Here is a 27,198-nt window from a genome sequence, read left to right on the forward strand (position 1 = left end):
GACAACTTCACCGCATCAAAAGGACGATGGACGGGGCCATGTACCGTCAAATCTTGGGTGAGAACCTCCTTCCCTCAGCCAGGGCATTGAAAATGGGTCGTGGATGGGTATTCCAGCATGACAATGACCCAAAACACACGGCCAAGGCAACAAAGGAGTGGCTCAAGAAGAAGCACATTAAGGTCCTGGAGTGGCCTAGCCAGTCTCCAGACCTTAATCCCATAGAAGATATGTGGAGGGAGCTGAAGGTTCGAGTTGCCAAACGTCAGCCTCGAAACCTTAATGACTTGGAGAAGATCTGCAAAGAGGAGTGGGACAAAATCCCTCCTGAGATGTGTGCAAACCTGGTGGCCAACTACAAGAAACGTCTGACCTCTGTGATTGCCAACAAGGGTTTTGCCACCAAGTACTAAGTCATGTTTTGCAGAGGGGTCGAATACTTATTTCCCTCATTTAAAATGCATATCAATTTATAACATTTTTGACATGCGTTTTTCTGGATTTTTTTGTTGTTATTCTGTCTCACTGTTCAAATAAACCTACCATTTAAAATTATAGACTGATCATTTCTTTGTCAGTGGGCAAACGTACAAAATCAGCAGGGGATTAAATACTTCTTTCCCTCACTGTATGTAAACTTCCGACTTCAACTGTATATGTCACAAGTCCTCAACTGGCAGCTTCATTAAATAGTACCCGCAAAACACCAGTCTCAACGTCAACAGTGAAGAGGCGACCCCGGGATGCTGGCCTTCCAGGCAGAATTGCAAAGAAAAAGCTATATGTCAGACTTGCCAATAAAATGAAAAGATGGGCAAAAGAACACAGACACTGGACAGAGATATGGCCTTTTCTTTTCAACTCTGCCTAGAAAGCCAGCATCCCGGAGTCTACTCTTCACTGTTGACGTTGAGACTGGTGTTTTGCGGGTAGTATTAATTGAAGCTGCCAGCTGGGGACTTGTGAGGCGTCTGTTTCTCAAACTAGACACTCTAATGTACTTGTCCTCTTGCTCCGTTGTGCACCGGGGCCTCCCACTCCTCTTTCTATTCTGGTTAGAGACAGTGTGCGCTGTTCTGTGAAGGGAGTAGGACACAGCGTTGTACGAGATCTTCAGTTTCTTGGCAATTTCTCGCATGGAATAGCCTTCATTTCTCAGAACAAGAATAGACTGATGAGTTTCAGAAGAAAGTTCTTTGTTTCTGGCCATTTTGAGCCTATAATCGAACCCACAAATGCTGATGCTCCAGATACTCAGCTAGTCATAAGGAGGCCAGTTTTATTGCTTCCTTAATCAGCACTACAGTTTTCTGCTGTGCTAACATAATTGCAAAATGGTTTCCTAATGATCAATTAGCCTTTCAAAATGATAAACTTGGATTAGCTAACACAACGTGCCATTAGAACACAGGAGTGATGGTTGCTCATAATGGGCCTCTGTATGCCTATATAGATATGCCATTTCCAGCTACAATAGTCATTTACAACATTAACAATGTCTACACTGTATTTCTGATCAATTTGATGTTATTTTAATGGACAAAAAAGTAGATTTTCTTTCACAATCAAGGACATTTCTAAATGACCCCAAACTTTTGAACAGTAGTGTATATGGGTATGTGTGTGTATATAGATATATTTACCCCCAAAATATATGAGGGATTGGAAAATATAGCAGACAATTACATTGATGGAAGCAACAATCTATCCGCAATATTAAAGGTGATCCGCCCCCTTAAAAAAAAAAAAATAGATCAGAGCTGCTGTCCTCAAATACCTCCCACATAGTACAGTCAAAACACCCTTGGAGACGAGTGATACTATTGTCGTTCCAGATCTGGACAGTTTTAACTGTAGGTTTCTCCCTCTCCAGGAGCTGACAGTAGGTTGGCTGGAGGTAGACAACATTGTGGTCTGATGTTCCCAGGAAGGTTTGGTGGTGGCAGAGAAATCATTTGGTATTGTCTCATAGCACAAATCAAGATTCTTATTTTTCGTAGCGTGACATTTCACATACTGGTGGTATGTGCACGGGACCTTGTGCAAAGTGCAGTTAAAATACCCTAAAATAAATTTGTGTGCGTCGGGGAAAAGGAATTCCAGTGTTCTGTGACACAATATCTGATGCCTTTTGTTATATTAGCTTTTCGTTGAATGTACACAACGGTAACAAACAATTGGGGGAACTCACGGGGCAGATAGTAGGGTTGCAGTGACACAAAAAGGAGTTCAATGTCAGGGGTACAGAGTCTCTCTCTTACCAGGATCGATTTACACCACTGGTCCCTGACAAGCAGGCAGGCGCCCCCTCCGTGATGTTTCCCTGTGATGGTCAGGTCACGTTCCGCTCTGACCAGTGTGAACCCGGCCGGCCCCACTTCCCTGTAACACCCTGCTGCTGTAAAGCAATCGTTGACAGATGGTTTACAAACAAAGTGTAAAAACAACAAAGAACACCACACCAAACGTCACACACACTGCTGGATGCAACAGCCGTGCCCCCAGAGCCTTTACACACTGTATTTATGACACCTTCAAATGGACTAGATACAGTGCTTTAATTTCTAAACGGTAAAACAGACATGAAAATACCCTCAAATAAAAGGTAACATTCTATACTTTCACCAAATATAAAACATTGGATCTCAAATCCCAAATATTTTTTTGATACGGTGTGCCCTAATGAATATGACCCTGATGTATTCATTCATTCATCCATCCATCCCCAGGGACTGGGAAGGCAAGCTTCTGCTGCTGCAGGAGATCCTGGACGAGTGGCTGAAGGTGCAGTCCACCTGGCTCTACCTAGAGCCCATATTCAGCTCCCCAGATATCATGGCCCAAATGCCAGAGGAGGGACGCCGCTTCACTGCCGTTGATAAGACCTGGAGGGACACCATGAAGCAAGTCTCTCTGGTAAGTAGTAACAAACACACACTCATACATCAGTTATTAAGGGATTGAATTTATAGTGTTTTTCCAGTTGGCACATAATATCAGGCGGGTAACTCACTTTCGACTACCGACGTATGAATTCAGGGCGCTTGGTACCCTGATCTGTGCCTACGTGCGTGTGGGTTTACCTATTTTGGACTTTTGACTGTCTAAAGAACTAGATCTATGTGATGGATGAGAGGCTAGTTTGGTTATTATGGCGGCCTCAGATACAGCGTGTTTGTATATCAATTTGCTCAGGCAAAAAATATGGATATTTCTGTGCATGTGCAGGATTTTACTTTTTAATTAGCTGAGTGTCGACTCCGCTGCCTATGTAGCTGCTGTGCTGAGTGGTCCACTGCCGCTCCCCCTTCCTTTATCGCCTTTGTCTGGTCACTGGTGTAGCCTACAAACTTCATGTTGTACACAAAACTGTTTAATAAACTATTGCATTCCCTCAATAGGCTATTAATCATAAGCACAATGTCCTACAAACTTCATGCTGTACACAAAACTGTTCTATTGCATTCCATGCTTCAGTAAGCATAAGCACAATTTCATGTTATTTTTCATAAAAAAAGGAGGGGAGTAGGCTACATGCAGCTATTTACATGTTTTACACAAAATACATTATCAACATGTTCATACAAACTTTGTTGTCAGTATTGCAAACATAAGCATGACACAAACAGGCAGTCTAGCAATTTCATGTTCTTCTTAGCTGCTGAATTACATGCAGCTATTTACTCGCTATGATATCGGCATATAGTGCCTTCAGAATTTTTTCCAATCCCTTGACTTTTTCCACATTGTTTGTGTAACAAAGTGGGATTAAAATAGATTTCATTTTCATCTTTTAACAACGATCTACACAAAATACTTTGATGTCAAAGTGGAAGACAAATGTGATTTAAAACACTAATATATTTTGATTTAGATAAGTATTCAACCCCCCTGAGTCAATACATGTTAGAATCACCTTTGACAGCGATTATAACTGTAAATCCAGGTTTGCAAAGTTTATAAAAGCTTTGCAAACCTGGATTGTACAATATTATTATTTTTACAATTCTTCAAGCTCTGTCAAGTTGGTTGTTGATCATTGCTAGACAGACATTTTCAAGTCTTGCCATAGATTTTCATGCCGATTTAAGTCAACACTGTAACTAGGCCATTCAGGAACATTCAATGTCTGCTCGGTAAGTAACTTAAGTGTATATTTGGTCTTGCGTTTAGGTTATTGTCCTGCTGAAAAGTGGATTTGTCTCAGTGTCTGAACTAGGTTTTCCTCTAGGACTTTGTGCTTAGCTCTATTCCTTTTATTTTATCCTAAAATCTCCAGTGTATATTTGGCCTTGTGTTTTAGGCTATTGTCCTGCTGAAAAGTGAATTTGTCTCCCAGTGTCTGTTGGAAAGCAGACTGAACCAGGGTTTCCTCTAGGATTTTGCCTGTGCTTAGCTCTAGTCCTTTTCTTTTTATCCCCAAAAAACGGCCTAGTCCTAGCCGATGACAAGCATGCCCATAACATGATGCAGCCACCACCATGCTTGAAAATGGTGTGACTCTGTGATGTGTTGTGTTGGATTTGCCCGAAACATTACACTTTGTATTCAAGACATGAAGTTCATTTATTTGCCACATTTTTTTTCAGTTTTACTTTTGTGCCTTATTGCAAACAGGATGCATGTTTTTAAATATTTTTTATTCTGTAGCTCAGTTGGTAGAGCATGGTGTTTGCAATGCCAGGGTTGTGGGTTCGATTCCCACGGGGGGCCAGCACAGGAAAAAAAATGTATGAAATTGTATGACGTATGCATTCACTACTGTAAGTCGCTCTGGATAAGAGTGTTTGCTAAATGACTAAAATGTAAAATGTAAAAGGTTAGTATTACAACTAAAGTGACCAAATAACTTCTTAAAAATAAGACAATTGATACGCTTTACAAGGGGTGTAGAGCCTAACTGGCATACATAAGCAGCGTGTGACTTTGAAGTTTGGGGAAGATAATTTTCACCATAAAAATGTACCTTTATAATAAAAACATTACATACATAATTGCAGTTCCAGTCACTTTTGATAATGGTGTTTTCTTCTATTGGAACATTCGCGCTTATAGCTTATGTGCGCTTATAATGTGACTAAATATCTTATTAAGCTAAACGTTCTGATCTGTTCCATTAGCCACATTGCGTAAAAAAGTTTTTTTAATGCTAGTGGTTTTATTAATTTGGGATCTATCACGTCCTTCAACTGTCCCAGACTATGAAAATAATAGGTCAACCTTTGTACCATGGGGGATAGTAGATTGACAAAGGCTAGTGCTTTTGCTGTTTGTTAGGCCTACTCATCTTGATTGCTGACGAAAAGTAAAGGTGGACAGTTCTTCCAATATCTTCAATATGCACCTCAGAATTGGATAAGGATGTGGGGAGTTGCTTCTCCGATGTGTCTGTCTTCATTTGTAGCCTGTGAGAAAGACCTGATCACTTGATGGAGTGCGCAGCACTCAGGGAGAAGGGCACAACAGCCACTGGCCCACACAAAGGGGATGCCGCCATGAAATTCTAGGCATTATCAAGTGCTTGTCAAATTGTGAATGAGTGACTGATGTAGTGTGTACAGCCTGCACAAAAAACAAAGCAGAGCTCATGCCTTTGAAGCGACTTTTTTGAAATCGTCATTAGAGTTGCATCATGCAGCCTTACAATGTATTAAAAATCAAAACATAAAGCCCAATGTAGAACAACTGAAGTTACATTAAGAACTCTAAATTATGCATATAGGAGTACCTTTTTCTTTGTTAACCTCCCAACACAGAATAGCCGCATGTGCACACTCCCTCAAATCGTTTAGAGAAAATATCCCTTCTATTTTATTCAGCTTTGTTCAATTGTATTCTTCATACTACAAAATAATGCCACGGAATTCTAAGCAAATCTTGTCTGCTGAATGAACTAGTATAGCACACAGCCATTTGGCATAGCCAGATCAGGGCCTTACATAAAGACAACTCGGAGTATGCTATTTTGTTCTGAAATAGACTACATTTTTTTCATTTCATGCTTCTTTAGACTTGTCTAAAATAAATAAGGGATTTATTGTGAAGGTGTAGGCTATATTACATTTATTAGGCTTTTTCAAATGTAGATGTTCCCAAGGGTCAGCATCATTGGCTTGTAGGCTCTGTGTGGAAGCCAGAAGATGCTAAATGTGTTTATGTTAATTAACAGTCAATTAATGTGAGATCGACAGTTATTTGCTTGACAATCACCGACTGACGAAGTTTCGTGGCATTTTCTCAACCAGCTTCACCTGGAATGCTTTTCCAACTGTCTTGAAGGAGTTCCCACAAATGCTGAGCACTTGTTGGCTGCTTTTCCTTCACTCTGTGGTCCAACTCATCCCAAACCATCTCAATTGGGTTGATGTCGGGTGATTGTGGATGCCAGGTCATCTGATGCAGCACTCTATCACGCTCCTTCTTGTTCAAATAGCCCTTACACAGCCCTGAGGTGTGTTGGGTCATTGTCATGTTGAAAAACAAATGATGGTCCCACTAAGCGCAAACCAGCTGGATGGCGTATCGCTGTAGAAGGATGTGGGTAGCCATGCTGGTTAAGTATGCCTTGAATTACCATTAAAGCACCTCCACACCACCTCCCCCATGCTTCATGGTGGTAGCTACACATGTGGAGATCATCCGGTTACCTACTCTGCGTCTCACAAAGACACAGCGGTTGGAACCAAAAATCTCAAATTTGTACTCATCAGACCAAACGACAGATGGCCATTGCTCGTGTTAGTCATGTTTCTTGGCCCAAGCAAGTCTCTTCTGCTTATTGGTGTCCTTTAGTAGTGGTTATTTTGCAGCAATTTGACCATGAAGGCCTGATTCATGCAGTCTCCTCTGAACAGTTGATGTTGAGATATGTCTGTTACTCTTCAAAGCATTTATTTGGGCTGCAATTTCTAAGGCTGGTAACTCTAATGAACTTATTTCTCTGCAGCAGAAGTAACTCTGGGTCTTCCTTTCCTGTGGCGGTCTTCATGAGAGCCAGTTTCATAGAGCTTGATGGTTTTTGCGACTGCACTTTAAGAAACTTTCAAAGTGTCCTAAAGTAATCATGTACTGTCATTTATCTTTCCTTATTTGAGCTGTTCTTACCATAATTTGGACTTGGTCTTTTACCAAATAGGGTTATCTTCTGTATACCACCCCTACCTTGTCAAAACACAACTGATTGGCTCAAACGCATTAACCTCTCTAGGGTAGAGGGCAGTATTTGCACGGCCGGATAAAAAACGTACCCGATTTAATCTGGTTATTACTACTGCCCAGAAACTAGAATATGCATATAATTATTGGCTTTGGATAGAAAACACCCTAAAGTTTCTAAAACTGTTTGAATGGTGTCTGTGAATATAACAGAACTCATATGGCAGGCAAAAACCTGAGAAGATTCCTTACAGGAAGCGCCCTCTCTGACCATTTCTTGGGCTTCTACACTCTCTTTATTGAAAACTGAGGATCTCTGCCGTTAACGTGACACTACCTACGGCTCCCATAGGCTCTCAGAAGGCGGCAAAACGCTGAATGATGTCTTTGCAGGCCCTGGCTGAAAAACAGTAGCGCATTTGGATAATGGTCGATCAGAGAACAATGAGACTGAGGCGCGTACACGAGGCGACACCATGTTTTTATTTTCTCTGTCTTTGAACGTAAACAGGGTTTCCCGGTCTGAATATTATCACTTTTTTACGAGAAAAATCGCATAAAAATTGATTTTAAACAGCGGTTGACATGCTTCGAAGTACGGTAATGGAATATTTAGAATTTTTTTGTCACGAAACGCGTCGGGCGCCTCACCCTTCGTCACCCTTCTGATAGTGTCTTGAACGCATGAACAAAACAGAGGATATTTGAACATAACTATGGATTATTTTGAACCAAACCAACATTTGTTATTGAAGTAGAAGTCCTGGGAGTGCATTCTGACGAAGAACAGCAAAGGTAATCAAATTTTTCTAATAGTAAATCGGAGTTTGGTGAGGGCCAAACTTGGTGGGTGTCAAATTAGCTAGCCCGTGATGGCTGGGCTATCTACTCAGAATATTGCAAAATGTGCTTTTGCCGAAAAGCTATTTTAAAATCGGACATAGCGATTGCATAAAGGAGTTCTGTATCTATAATTCTTAAAATAATTGTTATGTTTTTTGTGAACGTTTATCGTGAGTAATTTAGTAAATTCACCGGAAGTTTGCGGTGGGTATGCTAGTTCTGAACGTCACATGCTAATGTAAAAAGCTGGTTTTTGATATAAATATGAACTTGATTGAACAAAACATGCATGTATTGTATAACATAATGTCCTAGAAGTGTCATCTGATGATCATCAAAGGTTAGTGCTGCATTTATCTGTGGTTTGGGTTTATGTGACATTATATGCTAGCTTGAAAAATGGGTGTCTGATTATTTCTGGCTGGGTACTCTGCTGACATAATCTAATGTTTTGCTTTCGTTGTAAAGCCTTTTTGAAATCGGACAGTGTGGTTAGATTAACGAGAGTCTTGTCTTTAAAATGGTGTAAAATAGTCATATGTTTGAGAAATTGAAGTTTTAGCATTTCTAAGGTATTTGAATAACACGCCACGGGATTACACTGGCTGTTGAGTAGGCGGGACGATTTTGTCCCACATACCCTAGAGAAGATGGAAAGAAATTCCACAAATTAACTTTTAACAAGGCACACCTGTTAATTGAAATGCATTCCAGGTGACTACCTCATGAAGCTGGTTGAGAGAATGCCAATAGTGTGCAAAGCTGTCATCAAGGCAAAGGGTGGCTACTTTGAAGAATCTCAAATATAAAATATATTTTGATTTGTTTAAATACTTTTTTAGTTACTATATGATTCCATATGTGTTATTTCATAGTTTTGATGTCTTCACTATTATTCTACAAAGTAGAAAATAGTAAAAATAAAGAACAACCCTGGAATGTGTAGGTGTGTCCAAACTTTTGACTGGTACTGTATATGTAGGTAGGGGTATAATGACTATGCATAGATAATAAAGAGCGAATAGCAGCAGCGTAAAAAAGAAAGGGAGGGTAAGGGGGGGTGTCAATGCAAATATCCGGGTAGCCATTTGATTAGCTGTTCAGCAGCTAATCAAATGATTATTTTTTAACCCTAACCTAACCCCTAAGCTTTGTCCTCATGTGGACATGGTAATTGTCCACACAAGGGATCATTTTCCTTATTTTACTATCCATGCAGACTTTTGGTCCCCACATGGATAGAAGAACCAACCCACTCCCCCACACACACACACACACACACACACACGACACAGACGGTCACACACACACACAGACGGTCACACACAAACACGTACACCAGTAGCCCTACCCTGGAGACTCTCGAAAGGGTAATTGGTGTCCCCAGCAGACCCGAAATGAGACACATCAATATCAGCCCAGCGTCCTCCAGAAACTCGGCTGACTGCACCATCAAATAGAAATTATGGATTTTGTCTGGAAAGAGCGAGCGGGCCAGGTGGAGTCTCAAAGAAAATGAGGTTGCAAAGGGACAGAGGGCCTATAGGCTGTCTTAATGTATTTTTGTGGGATGTGTGGGTCCATGCGGTGTGATGGAATTTCTGTATTCAATTTGGTAGGAATGTATGTATTCAATTGAATTCTGTTCAATATTCATATAATTTTCTTCTTTGAAACAACACATGCCAACATTTTAAAACCATGGCCTATTTTTGTGTTTTGTTGTATACCCTAGTGTTGTTGTTTTTGCATGATATTTACTCTATCCAACCTGCATCTTTCTAAGGTACCACCCCATTACAATCTCACATTCTACTGTACTGATCATGATGAATTTCACTCATATTCATGATTGTTTTTGTCAAATTCTCTTGCATATAACATTAGGTGGAGAATATTTTTATAAAACAGGTTGGTATCCTTTTCTTAATACTAACACTCTTCTATAGAATATGCCAACACACAAATTGTTTACAATGTATGCAAGATCAAAACCCTTATCTACGACATTTTGTTGTTAATTTTTGGAAGCGGCTTGAGGTACTTTGTAAACATTTCAAATTAATGACATCTTTAAACTGTATAAAAAAAAATTGACACACACTTGTGCAATGATCGCATTCTCCTCTGTCTCCTATATCATCCCAGAATATTGTGTACATGGTAGTGAGGTAGGAAATTAACACTAGCCAAATGCTGTTACTGTAGATTTTGGCATTGGCTGGTAGAATGTCTATTCTTCACAGCCACATTGGTGGGTGGTCACACAAAGCATTTTGGAGCATTTTTTCTTGTGTGTGTGTGTGTGTGTGTGTGTGTGTGTGTGTGTGTGTGTGTGTGTTTATGTGATTTATTTTTATCTTCAACCACAGGGGTGCGCTCCAGATCCGTGAAGCTCACACCAGCCTCATCCCGCAAGTCATTATTTACTCTCCACTTTAATGTGTCAATTAATTTGTCAGCTTGTCCTCAAATGCAGATGGGAGTGAAAATTGTTCATGTTTTCTTATGTTTTTTCACAGTCAGTTTTTCTCCCAGTTAGGGGCGGGGGTGGGGTCATGTCCTGAACTAAAATAAGTCATGATTGAGCTGTCAGGTATGCCAAGCAGAGGGAAAGAGTGTGTCTGTGTCTGTCTGTGAAGTCCCCTCCTTCCGTCCCCCCTCCTTCTCCTTCCTTCTCAAGGTAAAATGCTTTGACACCACACACTTGTAATTAGAGCAGCACAACGGAGTTGTGCATGGAGGAATGGAGGTGTAAATTGAGGAGGTTGATGAGGAGGTGGAGGAGAGGGGTGGGGTACTGTGTGCCTGTGTCTGTGTGGGGGACAAGGTTATAAATGACAATGTTTTTAGTTAAGGTACTGCAGTGCCACTCTTATTGTACTATACTGTTGGTCGTGTCAATTCAACTCCCATGCTGAAGGATTTCATCTGTTTGGCCAATAAAGACTACAATGACACATTAAACATACATTATGGCAATGTCATCCATAAATATTACCTTGGTGCGTTTAATCCCTGTCCAGGCGTCGCCTTTGAAATAGATGCAAATCAAAAACCACGTTCCATTGTTGACATTTTGAAGGGGACTGGCATGTCACACGGTCTTAACAGATGTTTGCGGGATCGTAAAAACAATAGGAACATGCGCGTTGTACAAGCAACAGTTGGAGTGCGCGTTGCTTTTCATAAATAGATCCAGTGACAATTACTGTATGTGGCAGCTTAAGTTAATTTCCACCCCACAAAAACAGGGAAATAATGACTGGAAAGGGAAGAATCCTGAGGTGGGTGGGGCATGCTTATTGCTATGTGTACAGAGGGAAGGGGGATTTTCAGAGAAACGAACATAGATTAAAGAAAATGTGCTTACACTCAGGAGAGGACCCATTCAGTGTCTCACTCCTCACAAAGCCTTTCTGTTCGCAGACTGAATAGAAATGTCCCCTTCATTATCTTGTATTATATCAAGAGATGTGGAAGAAAACGGAGTCTGATGTGAGAGCTGCCATTTTTCTGAATGCTACAATCACCCAATTCAAACTCATCAAATCAGCTTTTTATTTCACAGTTTGATTGCCAAATGAGGTTGATGATTTGATTTAGCCTGTTATCATGAGTTGGCTACAGTTGCCGGAATGTCGCTAATAATGTAATCTTGAGAAGGGAGACTATCGCCCATAAAATCCAACAAAAAAGGGATTTAATCTTAGAAAATGCAGTCTCCCCTTTCTCGCAGTAGGATCATCAAATTATTAATTTTCACAGTTACAAAAGGTGATTTAAAGAAGGCTTTGTGAGATGAGGTGCTTATTACCACTTCTTTATTACATGCTTTTAGAGTCAGTCTTCAGAAAAAGTTTATTTTGGAATGAGACACATCATTAAAATAAAATTTCCAGCCACTGCCTCAAATTTACATTTAACATTTTACATTTAAGACATTTAGCAGATGCTCTTATCCAGAGCGACTTATAAATCAATAGCAATCAGGGTAAGAGGAGAAAGGCAATTATTATCTCTTACTAGATGCTGTGTGGGTTCTATACTTTGTGGGAGGGCAGAAAGAGAGGATAAAATAATAAAAGCATGTTTTTAACCTCTATGGGCTAGGTGGGACGCTATCGTCCCACCTACTCAACAGCCAGTGTAATCCCGTGGGGCGTTATTCAAATACCTCAAAAATGCAAAAACTTCAATTTTTCAAACATATGACTATTTTACCATTTTAACGACAAGACTCTCGTTAATCTAACCACACTGTCCGATTTCAAAAAGGCTTTACAACGAAAGCAAAACATTAGATTATGTCAGCAGAGTACCCAGCCAGAAATAATCAGACACCCATTTTTCAAGCTAGCATATAATGTCACATAAACCCAAACCACAGCTAAATGCAGCACTAACCTTTGATGATCTTCATCAGATGACAACCCTAGGACATTATGTTATACAATACATGCATGTTTTGTTCAATCAAGTTCATATTTATATCAAAAACCAGCTTTTTACATTAGCATGTGACTAGCATGTGACTAGCATTCCCACCGAACACTGCCGGTGAATTTACTAAATTACTCACGATAAACGTTCACAAAAAGCATAACAATTATTTTAATAATTATAGATACAGAACTCCTCTATGCACTCTATGTCCAATTTTAAAATAGCTTTTCGGTGAAAGGACATTTTGCAATATTCTCAGTAGATAGCCCGGCATCACAGGGCTAGCTATTTAGACACCCAGCAAGTTTAGCACTCACCAAAGTCAGATTTACTATAAGAAAAATGTTATTACCTTTGCTGTTATTACCTTTGCTGTCTTCGTCAGAATGCACTCCCAGGACTTCTATTTCAATAACAAATGTTGGTTTGGTCCCAAATAATCCATTGTTATATCCAAATAGCGGCGTTTTGTTCGTGCGTTCAAGACACTATCCGAAATGGTAAATAAGGGTGACGAGCATGGCGCAATTCGTGAATTTTTTTTCTAAATATTCCATTACCGTACTTCGAAGCATGTCAACCGCTGTTTAAAATCAATTTTTATGCAATTTTTCTCATAAAAAAGCGATAATATTCCGACCGGGAATCTGCGTTTAGGTAAACAGACGAAAGAAAATAAAGCATGGGGTCGACTCGGGCACGCGACTAAGCGCCTTGGAACTCGAATCGGCCACTTGCCAAACGCGATAGTGTGTTAAAGCCAGAGGCTGCCTCGATATCGTTCAGCTTTTTCCCGGGCTCTGAGAGCCTATGGGAGCCGTAGGAAGTGTCACGTTATAGCAAAGATCCTCAGACTTCAATAAAAAGAGCCAAGATAAACAACAACTTGTCAGACAGGCCACTTCCTGCATGGAATCTTCTCAGGTTTTGGCCTGCCATATGAGTTCTGTTATACTCAGACACCATTTAAACAGTTTTAGAAACTTTAGGGTGTTTTCTATACAAAGCCAATAATTATATGCATATTCTAGTTACTGGGCAGGAGTAGTAACCAGATTAAATCGGGTACGTTTTTTATCCGGCCGTGTCAATACTGCCCCCTAGCCCTATCAGGTTAAATCCCCCCCATCCTCCATTATAACTCCCCTCCCTACTTCAAGAACTTAGACTTTTCCAGTGCAACCCTTAGAACAATGTGCGATACTAGATCAAATACAACACGTACTCTTCTATGCCTATTTTTTTCCATTCACATGGATAGGAATTGCCATAGATTTACATTTAGAACTCAATTAATAGTATCTCTGTGGGAATTGCTCTGTAGTGTACAACTACTGTATACATTACAAAAAGGCTAGACTAGAGTAATCTTTAAAGCCTTCAGCCGATAATGTGAATGTCGAATTCAAGTTCCAATAGGACTCCCTGTACTGTATTAACTTTGCTCTCTCATTTTATGAAGAAGGGAAGACTTAAGGTAGTTGGTCTACAGTATATGGTTTAGTTGTAATTTAGTACACACAGAGATAGATATACATTTTGGTGTTACGTGTCTGTTTAGAACTTTTATTAACATTTTCCTGAAAAAGGAAAAGCACACAGTTGATCATAGCAACAACAAAATGCTTTAGTCTCTCTCTTATCAGTAAAATGGATACATTTAAAACTTTTCCCTGTCGTTAAGAAGATACTTTATTACTCCAAGTTTAGTTATGAGTTATGTTTCTCTGCATTATCTCTGTCTGTGCTCTTCGTATTATATCAGCACGGTAGTATCCCTCAGAGCCGTGATCATGCATTCCCCATCTAACCTTGGAAGATTAGATAGACTTTAGGCCTTCCAGGGATGTCTAGAGCCAACATGTTAAATTAGTTGACAGCTGAGATCAGATCAGACCTGAATTGTACTGTGGGCCTCAAGACTTTTAAAAATCCTAGTTTTATGTTTGGCTGGAGGCTTGAATGAGGATATTGGAGTAAACTCAGAACATGGATGCTATTAATATGGATGGAGACAAATTGCAGAATAACAACTTAAGACACACTGACTTTTGTGAATGTCAATGCTAGATTTGCACTAAAGTTTACATTTCACAAGCATATCATAAGTAATGATTAATCTCTAAGTGAATATGATACCGTAGAAGTGTGGCAAATAGAATAAGAATGACTGCTCTATCACAGTCAGGGCCATATTCTGACATAAGAAACAATGTAGCTGGGTAACTCAAATTGTCACACACATCAGTGTTTGTATTCAAAAAGCGTCTTACTAGAAGTGCTGATCTAAGATCAGGTCCCCCCCTGTCCATATAATCCTTATTATGATCTAAAAGGCAAAACTGATCCTATATCAGCACTCCTATTCGGAGACTCTTAGAGCGGCAATCAGCAGTTGAAACAAGGACAAAGCATTATCACCGCCCCGTTTAAGTAAAAAGGGGTGGGGCAGGAGAAATGTAACCACTCTCAAATGTATAGACATAGCTATGGATGCAAGGACTGACCATCCATCTCATCAAAATGATAGTTTTAACCGTGTTTTGAGGTTATTTAGTGTTTGTCCACAGTGTGCTTAAAATAAATAAAAATAAATAGTGCTACACTCATGGAAATGTGCTTATATGGATAACAAAATCTGAAAATGCTCTGGATACATTCAGTAACATAATAAGAACATTTTGGAGTAGGTACAAGATAAGAAAAAACTATTACAAGGGTTTGAGTGAGAGATCCAACTGGTGTCTATAAGTGGCCACACACGTCTCCAACTGTGCACAGTTCCTAAGTCATTTCAATGCACTTTCGTGACTTATGAAAGAGTTTTCAACTATAAGGTGATATTTTGACCTCTCATAGCTTTGCCATTGAGGAACTGAAGCAAGCACACGTGTAGTCTTTTTGTTTGGAACATCCCCACCATCACACAATTACTGTTGTTGTTGTTTACGCTATCCCAAAATGTTCAGTTATAAATCACAATCTGGGTCAGGTGGGCATCATTTGAAAGCTTATTCTATTGCCAACATGACTAGCTAAGTCATAAATACAATCGTGCAGTGTTAGGCTTTCAAAAGTCACTTCAGACAAACAAATTCTAATTTTGGTGCACATACAATGGAGTCATGAGTGCATTCATGCGCGTGTTCTGCGGCTAATTTTCTTCATAATACAACAAACAGGCTCATTCTGTTCAGGACAACCCAGGGTATAACACATGTCATCCTTGTAACTGTGGATGAAACAAAGCGATCTTAAACGTTGATACTGTAAATTACATGAGTTTTCAAATATGGAAATGTGAGGTGCACATTTGAACTCAAAGGTGTGTGGTTTGTTTGTATGATATCAAAGCATGTATGATATCCTCTCGATTTACAGCATTGACGTCATGTATACAGTAGCATGTTACTGTACATCCACTGCGTTCCAATTTAGGTGCTTATCAATGACAAAATCTGCCGTTTCAGTGGCCATATACTTAAATGGGAAAAATTCAGGTCGCTACTTATTTTCAATTGTGTAAGCTAGAAACTTTAAAACTGCTGACTGGTATGGATAGGTTGCTTGTATACAGCTTTTTGATACCATCTATACTTTTTGAACAATGTTTTAAATGGGCCTAAAAAAAATTTTTTAAGTCACATACACCAGGTAAGTGCAGTGAAATGTGTTGTTTTACAGAGTCGGCCATAGTAGTACAGCACCTCTGGAGCAAATTAGGGTTAGGTGCCTCAGTCAATGGCACATCAACAGATTTTTCACCTTGTCGGCTCAAGTATTCGAATCAGTGACCTTTCAGTTACTGGCCCAACGTTCTAGCCGCTAGTCTACCTACCGCCTCAATCCCATTTGGATTCACAACTGCTCTTGAACAGTTAAAGATACCAACACAAAAACAACTTTAACACGTGCAGACTGGTACTGTTGCTTGAAAACACATTTTTGATACTACTTGTACTATTCACACTACCACTACCACACAACCATATTTGCATGAATCCCAAAGCATTTCGGGGATAGACTTGAATGGGAAAAATTCTGGTTGCTACTAATTTGCAACCATTTAAGATAGAAACACCACTATGAAACATGTAGACTGGTCTCGAATAGTGTGCTTGTATACAGCTTTTTGAAACCACTTATACTTTTTGAACTATACTGTGTGCACAATTATTAGGCAAGTCAGTATTTTGACCATATCATCATTATTATGCATATTTCCCAACTCCAAGCTGTATAACCTGGAATGCTTATTGGATTTAAGCCTATCAGGTGATGTGTATTTGTGTAATGAGGGAGGGTGTGGCCTAAGGAGATCAACACCCTATATCAAGGTGTGTATAATTATTAGGCAGTTTCTTTTCCTCAGGCAAAATGGGCCAAAAAATTGATTTAACTGACTCTGAAAAGTCAAAAATGTTAAAAAGTATTTCAGAGGAATGCAGCACTCTTGAAATTGCTAAGATATTGGGGCGTGATCACAGAACCATCAAACGTTTTGTTGCAAATAGTCAACAGGGTCGCAAGAACTGTGTTGAGAAAAAAAGACGCAAATGAACTGCCAAAGATTTGAGAAGAATCAAACGTGAAGCTCCCAGGAACCCATTATCCTCCAGTGCTGTCATATTCCAGAACTGCAACCTACGTGGAGTGCCCAGAAGTACAAGGTGTTCAGTGCTCAGAGACATGGCCAAGGTAAGGAAGGCTAAAACCCGACCACCACTGAACAAGACACATAACTTGAAACGTCAAGACTGGGCAAAGAAATATCTGAAGACATATTTTTCAAAGGTTTTATGGACTGATGAGATGAGAGTGACTCATGACGGACCAGATGGATGGGCCCGTGGCTGGATCAGTAACGGGCACGGAGCTCCACTTCGACTCAGACGCCAGCAAACTCAACTCCCAAACCAACTGCCAGTTTTTAGAAGACACTTTCTTCAAGCAGTGGTACAGGAAAAATTCTGTATCTTTCAAGAAGACCATGATTTTTATGCAGGACAATGCTCCATCGCATGCATCGAAGTACTCCACTGCGTGGCTAGCCAGTAAAGGCCTTAAAGATGAAAGAATAATGACATGGCCCCCTTCCTCACCTGACCTAAACCCTATTGAGAACTTGTGGTCCCTTCTTAAACGGACGATTTACGGTGAAGGAAAACAGTACACCTCTCTGACCAGTGTCTGGGAGGCTGTGGTTGCTGCTGCACAAAAAGTTGATTGTCAACAGATCAAGAAACTGACAGACTCCATGGATGGAAGGCTTATGACTGTTATTGAAAAGAAGGGTGGCTATATTGGTCACTGATTTGTATTTTTTTTTAAATGTCAGAAATGTTTATTTATACATTTTGAGTTGTTTGTTTTTTATTCTCACTTTAACAGATGAAAATAAACAAGTGCGATGGGGAACTTTTTCCATTTAGTTGCATATTAATTCTGCACACTAATAGTTGCCCAATAATTGTGCACACATAGATATTCTCCAAAGAAAGCCAAAACCTCACTTTTACTTTCTTAAATATTCAGGTTTGAGGTTTATTAACATTTTGGATTGACCGAGAGCGCTGTAGTTGTTCAATAATAAAATGAATCCTCAAACATACAACTTGCCTAATAATTGTGCACACAGTGTATAACCATTTTTAAATGTGTATAAAAGCTCCATATGCTTCAATGGTAAATTTTTTTGATTCACCGCTGCTCTTGAACCATTTATGCTACAAACATGAAACCAACATTGAAATGGGAAGACTGACTAAAATTAGATTGCTTGTCAAAAGCCTCTTGATACTATATATATTTTTGCAACTATAACTCCATAGACTTCAAAGGCAACATTCGGATACACACCGCTCTAGATCTGTTTCAGCTAAAAACACCACCCAAATGTTGACATGTGCAGACTGACTCAACTTAGATGGCTTCAACACAGCTTTTTGCTACCATTCATACTTTATGAACTATAAAGCTGGTTGTATCCACATTCATTTTGATGGTGGAATGCAGGCTTCAACATTCTAAACTAAAATCCACTGGCACAAAACTTTCAGAATGTTCTAACTAAAGGATTTTGAGAACTTAAAAGCACATGATATGGCTTTTGATGACATAGTGATCACTCTAGCCTAATATACTAGGCCACTATAATAACTCCACCTACAAACCACCATCAATTTACTTTTTGGTCCAGCCGCTGTGACAGTTGGATACAAAAAAATCTACCAGCCACTCAATTCAAAGACATTTCCTGAAGGACTTAATGATGAAATGCCTATGCAAGTTTTGTTGTGAATTTGAACATGAATTATGTCCCTATTTAAGATTACTCTGTTTTTCGTACGATGTACCCAATGATTAATGAAAACTTGCTATGACCTCATTATGGTTTTACAGATGTGTTTAATACGTCTTAATTACACACTTTATTTGAATATTGTTATATTTGGTAGCACTTATTTGTTTTTCCTTTGCCTCCAACCCCTTTCCATGCGTGAAATGGATGTGGGTGGTGCTAGGTCTACATAAGGGTGCTAATTAAAAAAATTCACAAAAGCTCTGACGAAGGCCGAGGCCGATACGTAAGCTTATTAAGGATCAGTGATACTATCAAGAGCAGTGTGCGTTTTCCTTTTTCATTCGCCATAATTACACCAAAAACAAAAAACAGATGTGTGCTTTCTGTTTTTCTAAAACAGGAAATATATTACTAGTAAGAAGTAATGGGGTAATTTGCTTAATTTCATTTCATTTTTGTGACCTGTGTCTTTCAACCAATGTATGTTTAAAATTAATAATTTAAGGCCTCCCAAGTGGCGCAGAGGTCTAATGCGTCACTACAGACCCGGGTTCGATCCCAGGCTGTGTTATAACAGGCTGTGTCTGGTGCACAATTGGCCCAGCATCGTCCAGGTTTGGGGAGGATTTGGCCGGGGGGCTTTACTTGGCTCATCACGCTCTAGCGACTCCTTGTGGCGGGCCGAGCACCTGCAGGCTGACAACGGTAGTCAGTTGAATGGTGTTTCCTTTGACACATTGGTGCGGCTGGCTTCCCGGGTTAAGTGGGCGGGTGTTAAGGAGCGCAATTTGGCGGGTCATGTTTCGGGGGATGTATAACTCGACCTTTGAGTATAGCCCGAACCCGTTGAGGAGTTGCATCGATAAGACAAGATTGTAATTGGATATGACAAAATTGGGGATTTTTTTTTTAACGTTTAGATACAATAGTAATATGGCATATTCATTATTACAGTTCACAGCTCTATTTTTTACAAGAACTAAATTATGTGCTCCTAAGTAGCAATGTAGAAGAACACAAATAAATCTAGGACAGTGGTCACCAACCTTTTCTGAGTCCAGGTCACTTTCTTTAGCAATGATGTTTGTGCAATAGGGTATAGGCCTAATACATTATTATACTGCATACTGGCTATAATTGAATTGCCCTGCCAATGTTGTTCTTGTCAGACCATATTGAAATTATTGTCACTACTGTTCAAAAGTTTGGGGTCAGTTAGAAATGTCCTTGTTTTATAAATATTTTTTATTTTTTTGTATCCCTTAAAAATAACATCAAATTGATCAGAAATACAGTTTAGACATTGTTAATGTTGTAAATGACTATTGTAGCTGGAAACGGCAGATTTTTTTTATGGAATATCTACATAGGCCTACAGAGGCCCATTTTCAGCAACCATCACTCCTGTGTTCCAATGGCACGTTGTGTTAGCTAATCTAAGTTTATCATTTCAAAAGGATAATTGATCATTAGAAAACCCTTTTGCAATTATGTTAGCACAGCTAAAAACTGTAGTTCTGATTAAAGAAGCAATAAAACTGGCCTTCTTTAGACTAGTTGAGTATCTGGAGCATCAGCATTTGTGGGTTCGATTACAGGCTCAAAATGGCGAGACAGAGAGCTAGCAAGATTTTATATTTCTTTTCAATTTTAATTTTCACTTACTTAGCTAGTGAAAGCAGATAGCTAGTTTAGCCTACTCAAACACCCGGCTCAAACAGCGATGTTATGTTATCTAGCTGGCTATGGCTATCCAACACTGTAACTCTTCCAAGTCAAGGTAAGCTTTTGGTTTTATTAATTTATTGCCACCAGGGCCAGCCGGTGTAACTGCTAAACTGCTTGCTAACTGTACACTCTACTGCATGTTTGAAGCGGTGACATGGCTGTGTGTAGCGATTAGCGTTTATAATATGAAGGTATGGCTTGGAAAGGTTTTTTCGCCTGGTCACAGACAGCTGATGTGTTGTGCACTGAAGTTTACAAGCGAAGGGAAATGGTGAGAGGAGGAGAGCGCATAGATGTGAGAAGGAATTATAACACGATCTGGCTGCTATGAAAGTGAACTGCGTTTGTGTGTGATCAGTGATGAATTCATTCCGCCGATTCTGTAGAAAAACATTTCTTAAACGGAACAAACTGTTCGTTTGCAACTGTTGGACTAATGATTACACCCTAGATCAGCTACATTTTTACATTTTAGTCATTTAGCAGACGTTCTTATCCAGAGCGACTTACAGTAGTGAATGCATACATTTTCTCCGTACTGGTCCCCCGTGGGAATCGAACCCACAACCCTGGCGTTGCAAACACCATGCTCTACCAACTGAGCCACACGGGACTGCTAGATGCAGGCAAGATTGTGGAAGGTGGTATTGAATGTGTCAATGTTTGTCACCTTGATTACTCAAATTTATCTTGACCTGTGCACCTACGTTGTAAACTTTCATTCATAGGCTAATTTGTAGCAACCTCATGATGGGTATAGGGAAATTATGAGTATCATGTAGTAGCCTAAACCTATCAGTGTTAACATTGAGCTGTAATAGAAATAAGGCCATGCTCATAATTTATTTTCATCCTCCTTCATCTTAAATGGCACCGATCGCCACTGATCTCATAGTATCAACGTTGCTGTGCGTTTGAGGTTTATTTTTGCAGTCTATGGTTCGAGGAAACTGCAGACACTGTGATCTGAGCTATCTAATTGGCCAGCGGTAGGCCTATAAGTGCACTTGATTTGCCTTATACGCCTGCCGGGTAGGCGGAGTTCTACCTTCAGACACATGAAACGGTTAAAAAAGGAAACACTTTGCCTTCCCGGCGCTAGGGCTGCTGAATCAAGTTCACCTACCGCCAACACCGGGAAAAACATTAAATAAATAGGAACGCAAAGCTTTATCATTAGATTGCGATCGACCGGTTGGTGACCACTGATATAGGAGAACAATGAAAGTATTTGAGTGTTTTAATGATAAGGTATTACCAATAGTTCATGAATATAAGTTTTTAGGAGTGATCCATGCTCAATCAAGCACAATCATTAGGTGAGAGAAAAATGTTCAGCTGCCCCTTTAAGGGACGTGCCGTTACCGTGGTAAATTGGACACTAGCTTGTCTGTGATGAAAAAAATCTCAGACGGCGATGTCTTCCTAGCAGCAGTCTTCCTAGTGTGTGAAGAAAACAATGTCTGGCCAAGAAACAATGAAAAAGTCACACTTTAGTAGCCTTTCTTGTCAATTCGACCAACTTCTACTTGTGGCCTGTTCCCAAATGCTCTGTGTGACCACCCGCCAATGTGCCTGGTGAAATAGATATTCTTACCCACCAATGTGTTAATTTCCAACCCTGCAAACCACCCCACCTCATAGCCAATGAAAACCGTATTACTACCATTAATACTACTACCACTACTACTATTTCACAACCATAAATACTTCAAGACTAGCAAGCACACCACATTTACTTCAGTAAATGTCCTTTTCTAGTTATTACTAATTTATGTCCAAAAATGTATGTTGCAACTGCATATTGCTCCTTTTAATACAGGTCAGGCCCAGATTATTGAAAATGATCAATTTCCCTCTATTCCTGACAGGACAAGCACGTGCTGGCCGTGGTGGCCATCGACCAGATGCTTGAGAAGCTGAAGAAATCAAACGAGTTACTGGAGTTGATCCTGAAGGGCCTCAATGAATACCTGGAGAAGAAGCGCCTCTACTTTCCACGATTCTTCTTCCTGTCCAACGACGAGCTGCTGGAGATCCTCTCTGAAACCAAAGACCCCACAAGGTAAGAGCACTGGCGTTAACCTTATACCTGTTCAGACCTGGGTTCAAATACTATTTGAAATCATTCTAAATACTTAATTGGGCTTGAAGGAACTTGCCTAGCGCAATGGAACCAATGGAATAGCCTTAAAATGGCAAACTCTGTCCATCTGGCACTCCAAGCAGGGTAAAGCAAATGCTAAAATGACTGTTACAATCCTATCCCTGTGGGAATAACCCTATTTCACTAGTGCGTCACAGTGTAAATTATGTGTTGTATTGTAGCATTGATAGGTGGGTAAATGGAAGTAAACAGTATGATTTGTATTCCCTCCCGAGTATAAGAGGTGCCCAAGCTTTGCAGCAATGTAAACGCTTTGTAAATCTATCCCTTTAAGCCTTAAAAGTGGGTTATCTTTGTGGATAAAGTGTTTCTTTCCCTAAGGTCCTAGAGTGCAACTCAACTGAGGCAGGCAATCACTAGCTTGATTGTGACACTGCTGAAATGAAATTGATTGCTCTTGAAAAATCATAGCTCAAGCCTTTGCTGTAAGACTTCAGGGACACACAAACCACTTGTTAGGAAGAACTGAAATACACTGAACAAAAATATAAACGCAACATGTAAACCGTTGGTTCCATGTTTTGTGAGCTAAAATTAAAGATCCCAGAATTTTCCATACACATAAAAAGCTTATTTCTTTCTAATTTTGTGCACAAATTTGTTTACATCCCTGTTAGTGAGCATTTCCTCTTTGCCAACATAATCTTCACCTGACATGTGTGGCATATCAAGAAGCTGATTAAACAGTATGATCATTAAACAGGTGCACCTTGTGCTGGGGAAAATTAAAGGCTACTCTAAAATGTGCAATTTTGTCACACAACACAATGCCACAGATGTTTGAGGGAAAGTGCAATTGGCATGCTGACGGCATGAATGTCCACCAGAGCTGTTGCCAGATAATTTAATGTTAATTTGTCCACCATAAGCCACCTCCAACATCGTTTTAGAGATTTTGGCAGTATGTCCAACTGGCCTCACAACCGCAGACCATGTGTAACCACGCCAGCCCAGGACCTCCACATCCTGCTTCACCTGTGGGAAAGTCTGAGACCAGCCACCCAGATAGCTGATGAAACTGTGGGTTTGCACAACCTAAGATTTTCTCCACGTAACCGACTTCAGTGGGCAAATGTTCCCATTTGACAGCCACTGGCACGCTGGAGAAGTGTGCTCTTCACGGATTAATCCCGGTTTCAACTGGACCGGGCAGATGGCAGATGGATTGTTTGGTGTCGTGTGGGCGAGCGGTTTGCTGATGTCAACGTTGTGAACTACGGCTGGGCGGTATACCATATTTTACTATATACTGGTATTGATGCACATACCGGTTTGGGTTTTTACTTGACCTTCTATAACGTTATTTGATTGTTTGGTTTCTTAAATGTGATAGGCCGTGTGTAACGTCCATTTTTATAGTTTACTCCGCTACTTAAGTCATCCCTCTCCGCTCTCTCTATCTCTCCATGCTGCTTTCCACACAGACCTAGTCCCACCCCCAGTCACTCACGAAGCGCATTTGTTGTTACTTGACCACGAGACACTTTCGTTCAGTCTGCATGGTCAATGCAGCACATGCAACAATGTTGATGACAAAGATGTTGTTTCCACTGTGATCTTAATATAAATCCACAAGCGTTCTATAATTACAATATTAGTTTGTGTTTCTTACATCTGCAAACAGCTAGTTTGTATTTTCTTTGCAAGTTAAGCTAACTCGTGTTAGCCACTAATGCTAATCGCTAGTTAGCTGGCTAAAAGTACTGAGGCCTAAATCAGCAGGTTGTTTGTGCAACAGTATCTTCTAAATAAAAAGGAACAGGCGAAGCATGAATATGTTGGCTATATGAATAAAGATTTAATGTAGCCAAATATTATAGGGTCCCCTAGGAAACACGTAACATCACTTTGGTTCCTAACCTGTCACAATAACTCGTCCATGGCATTTTAATTCGTTGTCATGTCAAACAACACTGTATTCAAAGTGCCCACTATTATTTATATTCTAACTATATAATTATAATAAACATTATATTTCCATGATTCCAAAAGTTCACCCAAGTGTTTTGATCTAAATCACAATTGCAACATTTGGTTAAAAATAAGGCCTAGTATTTTTGCCCATATTGTGGCAGTGTGGAAATGATCTCAAATGAGTGCAGGAAATGCAGAAATTGGTGGAAATGCAGGAAATTATTTTAGGTTGAAGTTGAATTGAACAGTATACAACAATCCGAATGGTGAAAGACCCATTTAAATAATTTTGAATATATGTATTGCCACCCTAGGGTCAAGCACTACTCATAAAGCAAATGTAGAACTTTTATTAATCAAAAACATAAAATACCGTCAAATACCGTCATACCGTCAAAAATGTGAAAAATACCATGATATGACATTTTGGCCATATCGCCCAGCCCTATTGTGAACAGAGTGCCACATGGTGAAGGTGGGGTGATTATATGGGCAAGCATAAGCTATGGACAACGAACACAATTGCATTTTATCTATGGCAATTTGAATGTACAGAGATACTGTGACGAGATCCTGAGATCCATTGTTGTGCCATTCATCCACCGCCATCACATGTTTGCTTGATAATGCAGAACCCCATGTCGCACAGATCTGTACACAATTCCTGGAAGCTGAAAATGTCCTAGGTTTTTTTATGGCCTGCATACTCACAAGACATGTCAACCATTGAGCATGTTTGGGATGCTTTGGATCGACGTGTATGACAGTGTGTTCCAGACCCGCCAATATCCAGCAACTTCACACAGCCATTGAAGAGGAGTGGAACAACATTCCACAGGTCACAATCAACAGCCTGATCAACTCCATGCGAAGGAGGCCAATGGTGGTCAGAACCGATACTGGATGGTTTTCTGATCTATGCCCCTACTGTTTTTTTTAAGGTTTCTGTGACCAACAGAAACATCTGTATTCCCTGTCATGTGAAATCCATAGATTAGGGCCTAATGAATTTATTTCATTTGACTGATTTCCTTATATGAACTGTAACTCAGTATAATCTTTGAAATTGTTGCATGTTTGGTATATTTTTTAGTTCAGTGTATATTACAGTATTTGTGTGGGTATGATCTTAGTCATGGTATGGCATCAGTCATGGTATAGCTCTCTGTCAGTTGTTAGGTTAAGTGTTGGACATCACCTTTGGTTGCATTGTAAATGTGATATCTTTCTATTTTTATTTCTCACAAGTGCGGTAAAATGCTTAACTTGAAAGCCCAACATTGCAGTAGTATTCAATATCAAAATAGTTTAACTAATAAAAAAACATGAGAAATAAGGCTGGAAGCTACGCTACAGGAAACTACATCTCATTCCAAAATCATGGGCATTAATATGGAATTGGTCCCCTCTTTGCTGCTATAACAGCCTCCACTCTTCTGGGAAGGCTTTCCACTAGACGTTGGAACAAAAGCATTGGTGAGACTGGGCACTGATGTTGGGCGATTAGGCCTGGCTTGCAGTCGGCGTTTCAATGCATCCCAAAGGTGTTCGATGGGGTTGAGGTCAGGGCTCTGTGCAGGCCAGTCAAATTCTTCCACACTGATCTCAACAAAACATTTCTGTTTCGACCTCGCTTTAAGCACGGGGGCATTGTCATGCTGAAACAGGAAAGGGCCTTCCCCAAACTGTTACCGCAAAGTTGGAAGCATAGAATTTTCTAGAATGTCATTTTATGCTGTAGCTTTAAGATTTCCCTTCACTGGAACTAAGGGGCCTTGCCCGAACCATGAAAAACAGCCCCAGACCGTTTTTCCTCCTCCACCAAACTTTACAGTTGGCACTTTGCATTGGGGCATGTAGCGTTCTTCTGGCATCCGCCAAACCAAGATTCATCCATCGGACTGCCAGATGGAGAAGCGTGATTCATCACTCCAGAGAACGTGTTTCCACTGCTCCAGAATCCAATGGCGGCGAGCTTTACACCACTCCAGCCGACGCTTGGCATTGCACATTGGTGAGCTTAGTCTTATGTGTGGCTGCTCGGCCATGGAAACCGATTTCATGAAGCTCCTGACGAACAGATATTATGCTGATGTTGCTTCCAGAGGCAGTTTGGAACTTGGTAGTGAGTGTTGTAACCGAGGACAGGCTATTTTTACGTGCTACACGCTTCAGCACTCGGTGGTCCCGTTCTGCGAGCTTGTGTGGCCTACCACTTCGCGGCTGAGCCGTTGTTGCTCCTAGATGTTTCCACTTCACAATAACAGCACTTACAGTTCACTGGGGCAGCTCTAGCAGGGCAGACATTTGACGAACTGACATGTTGGAAAGGTGACATTCTATGACGGTGCCACTTTGAAAGTCATTGAGCTCTTCAGTAAGGCTGTTCTGCTGTCCTTGTTTGTCTATGGAGATTGCATGGCTGTGTGCTCGATTTTTATACACCTGTCAGCAATGATTGTGGCTGAAATAGCTGAAACCACTAATTTGAAGGGGTGTCTACATACTTTTAGTCATGTAGTGTATATACAGGGTCAGTGCAGGACCGAATTTACAATTAGCAGGGATCCGGGAGTATTGGAGTTAGATGTATACATGCAGATGTAGGCAGGGATTATGAGAAATTGACTGGTAGCAGGAT

The 27,198-nt window shown here is 40.2% G+C and overlaps 1 protein-coding gene across 2 annotated transcripts in view; it reads left to right on the forward strand.

Annotated features, from left to right (window-relative positions):
• Positions 1 to 27,198, forward strand: part of dnah7 (dynein, axonemal, heavy chain 7) — a 279,868-nt gene that overhangs the window by 52,563 nt on the left and 200,107 nt on the right. For both annotated transcript variants that reach the window (XM_082968848.1, XM_045707381.2), the window contains exons 19-20: positions 2,730 to 2,916; positions 22,348 to 22,541. In XM_082968848.1, coding sequence (XP_082824974.1) covers positions 2,730 to 2,916; positions 22,348 to 22,541 — 381 coding nt within the window. The remainder of the gene's footprint in view (positions 1 to 2,729; positions 2,917 to 22,347; positions 22,542 to 27,198) is intronic.

This window comes from Salmo salar, chromosome 25 (assembly GCF_965601325.2).
Source record: "Salmo salar chromosome 25, fSalSal1, whole genome shotgun sequence".
Lineage (NCBI taxonomy): Eukaryota > Metazoa > Chordata > Actinopteri > Salmoniformes > Salmonidae > Salmo > Salmo salar.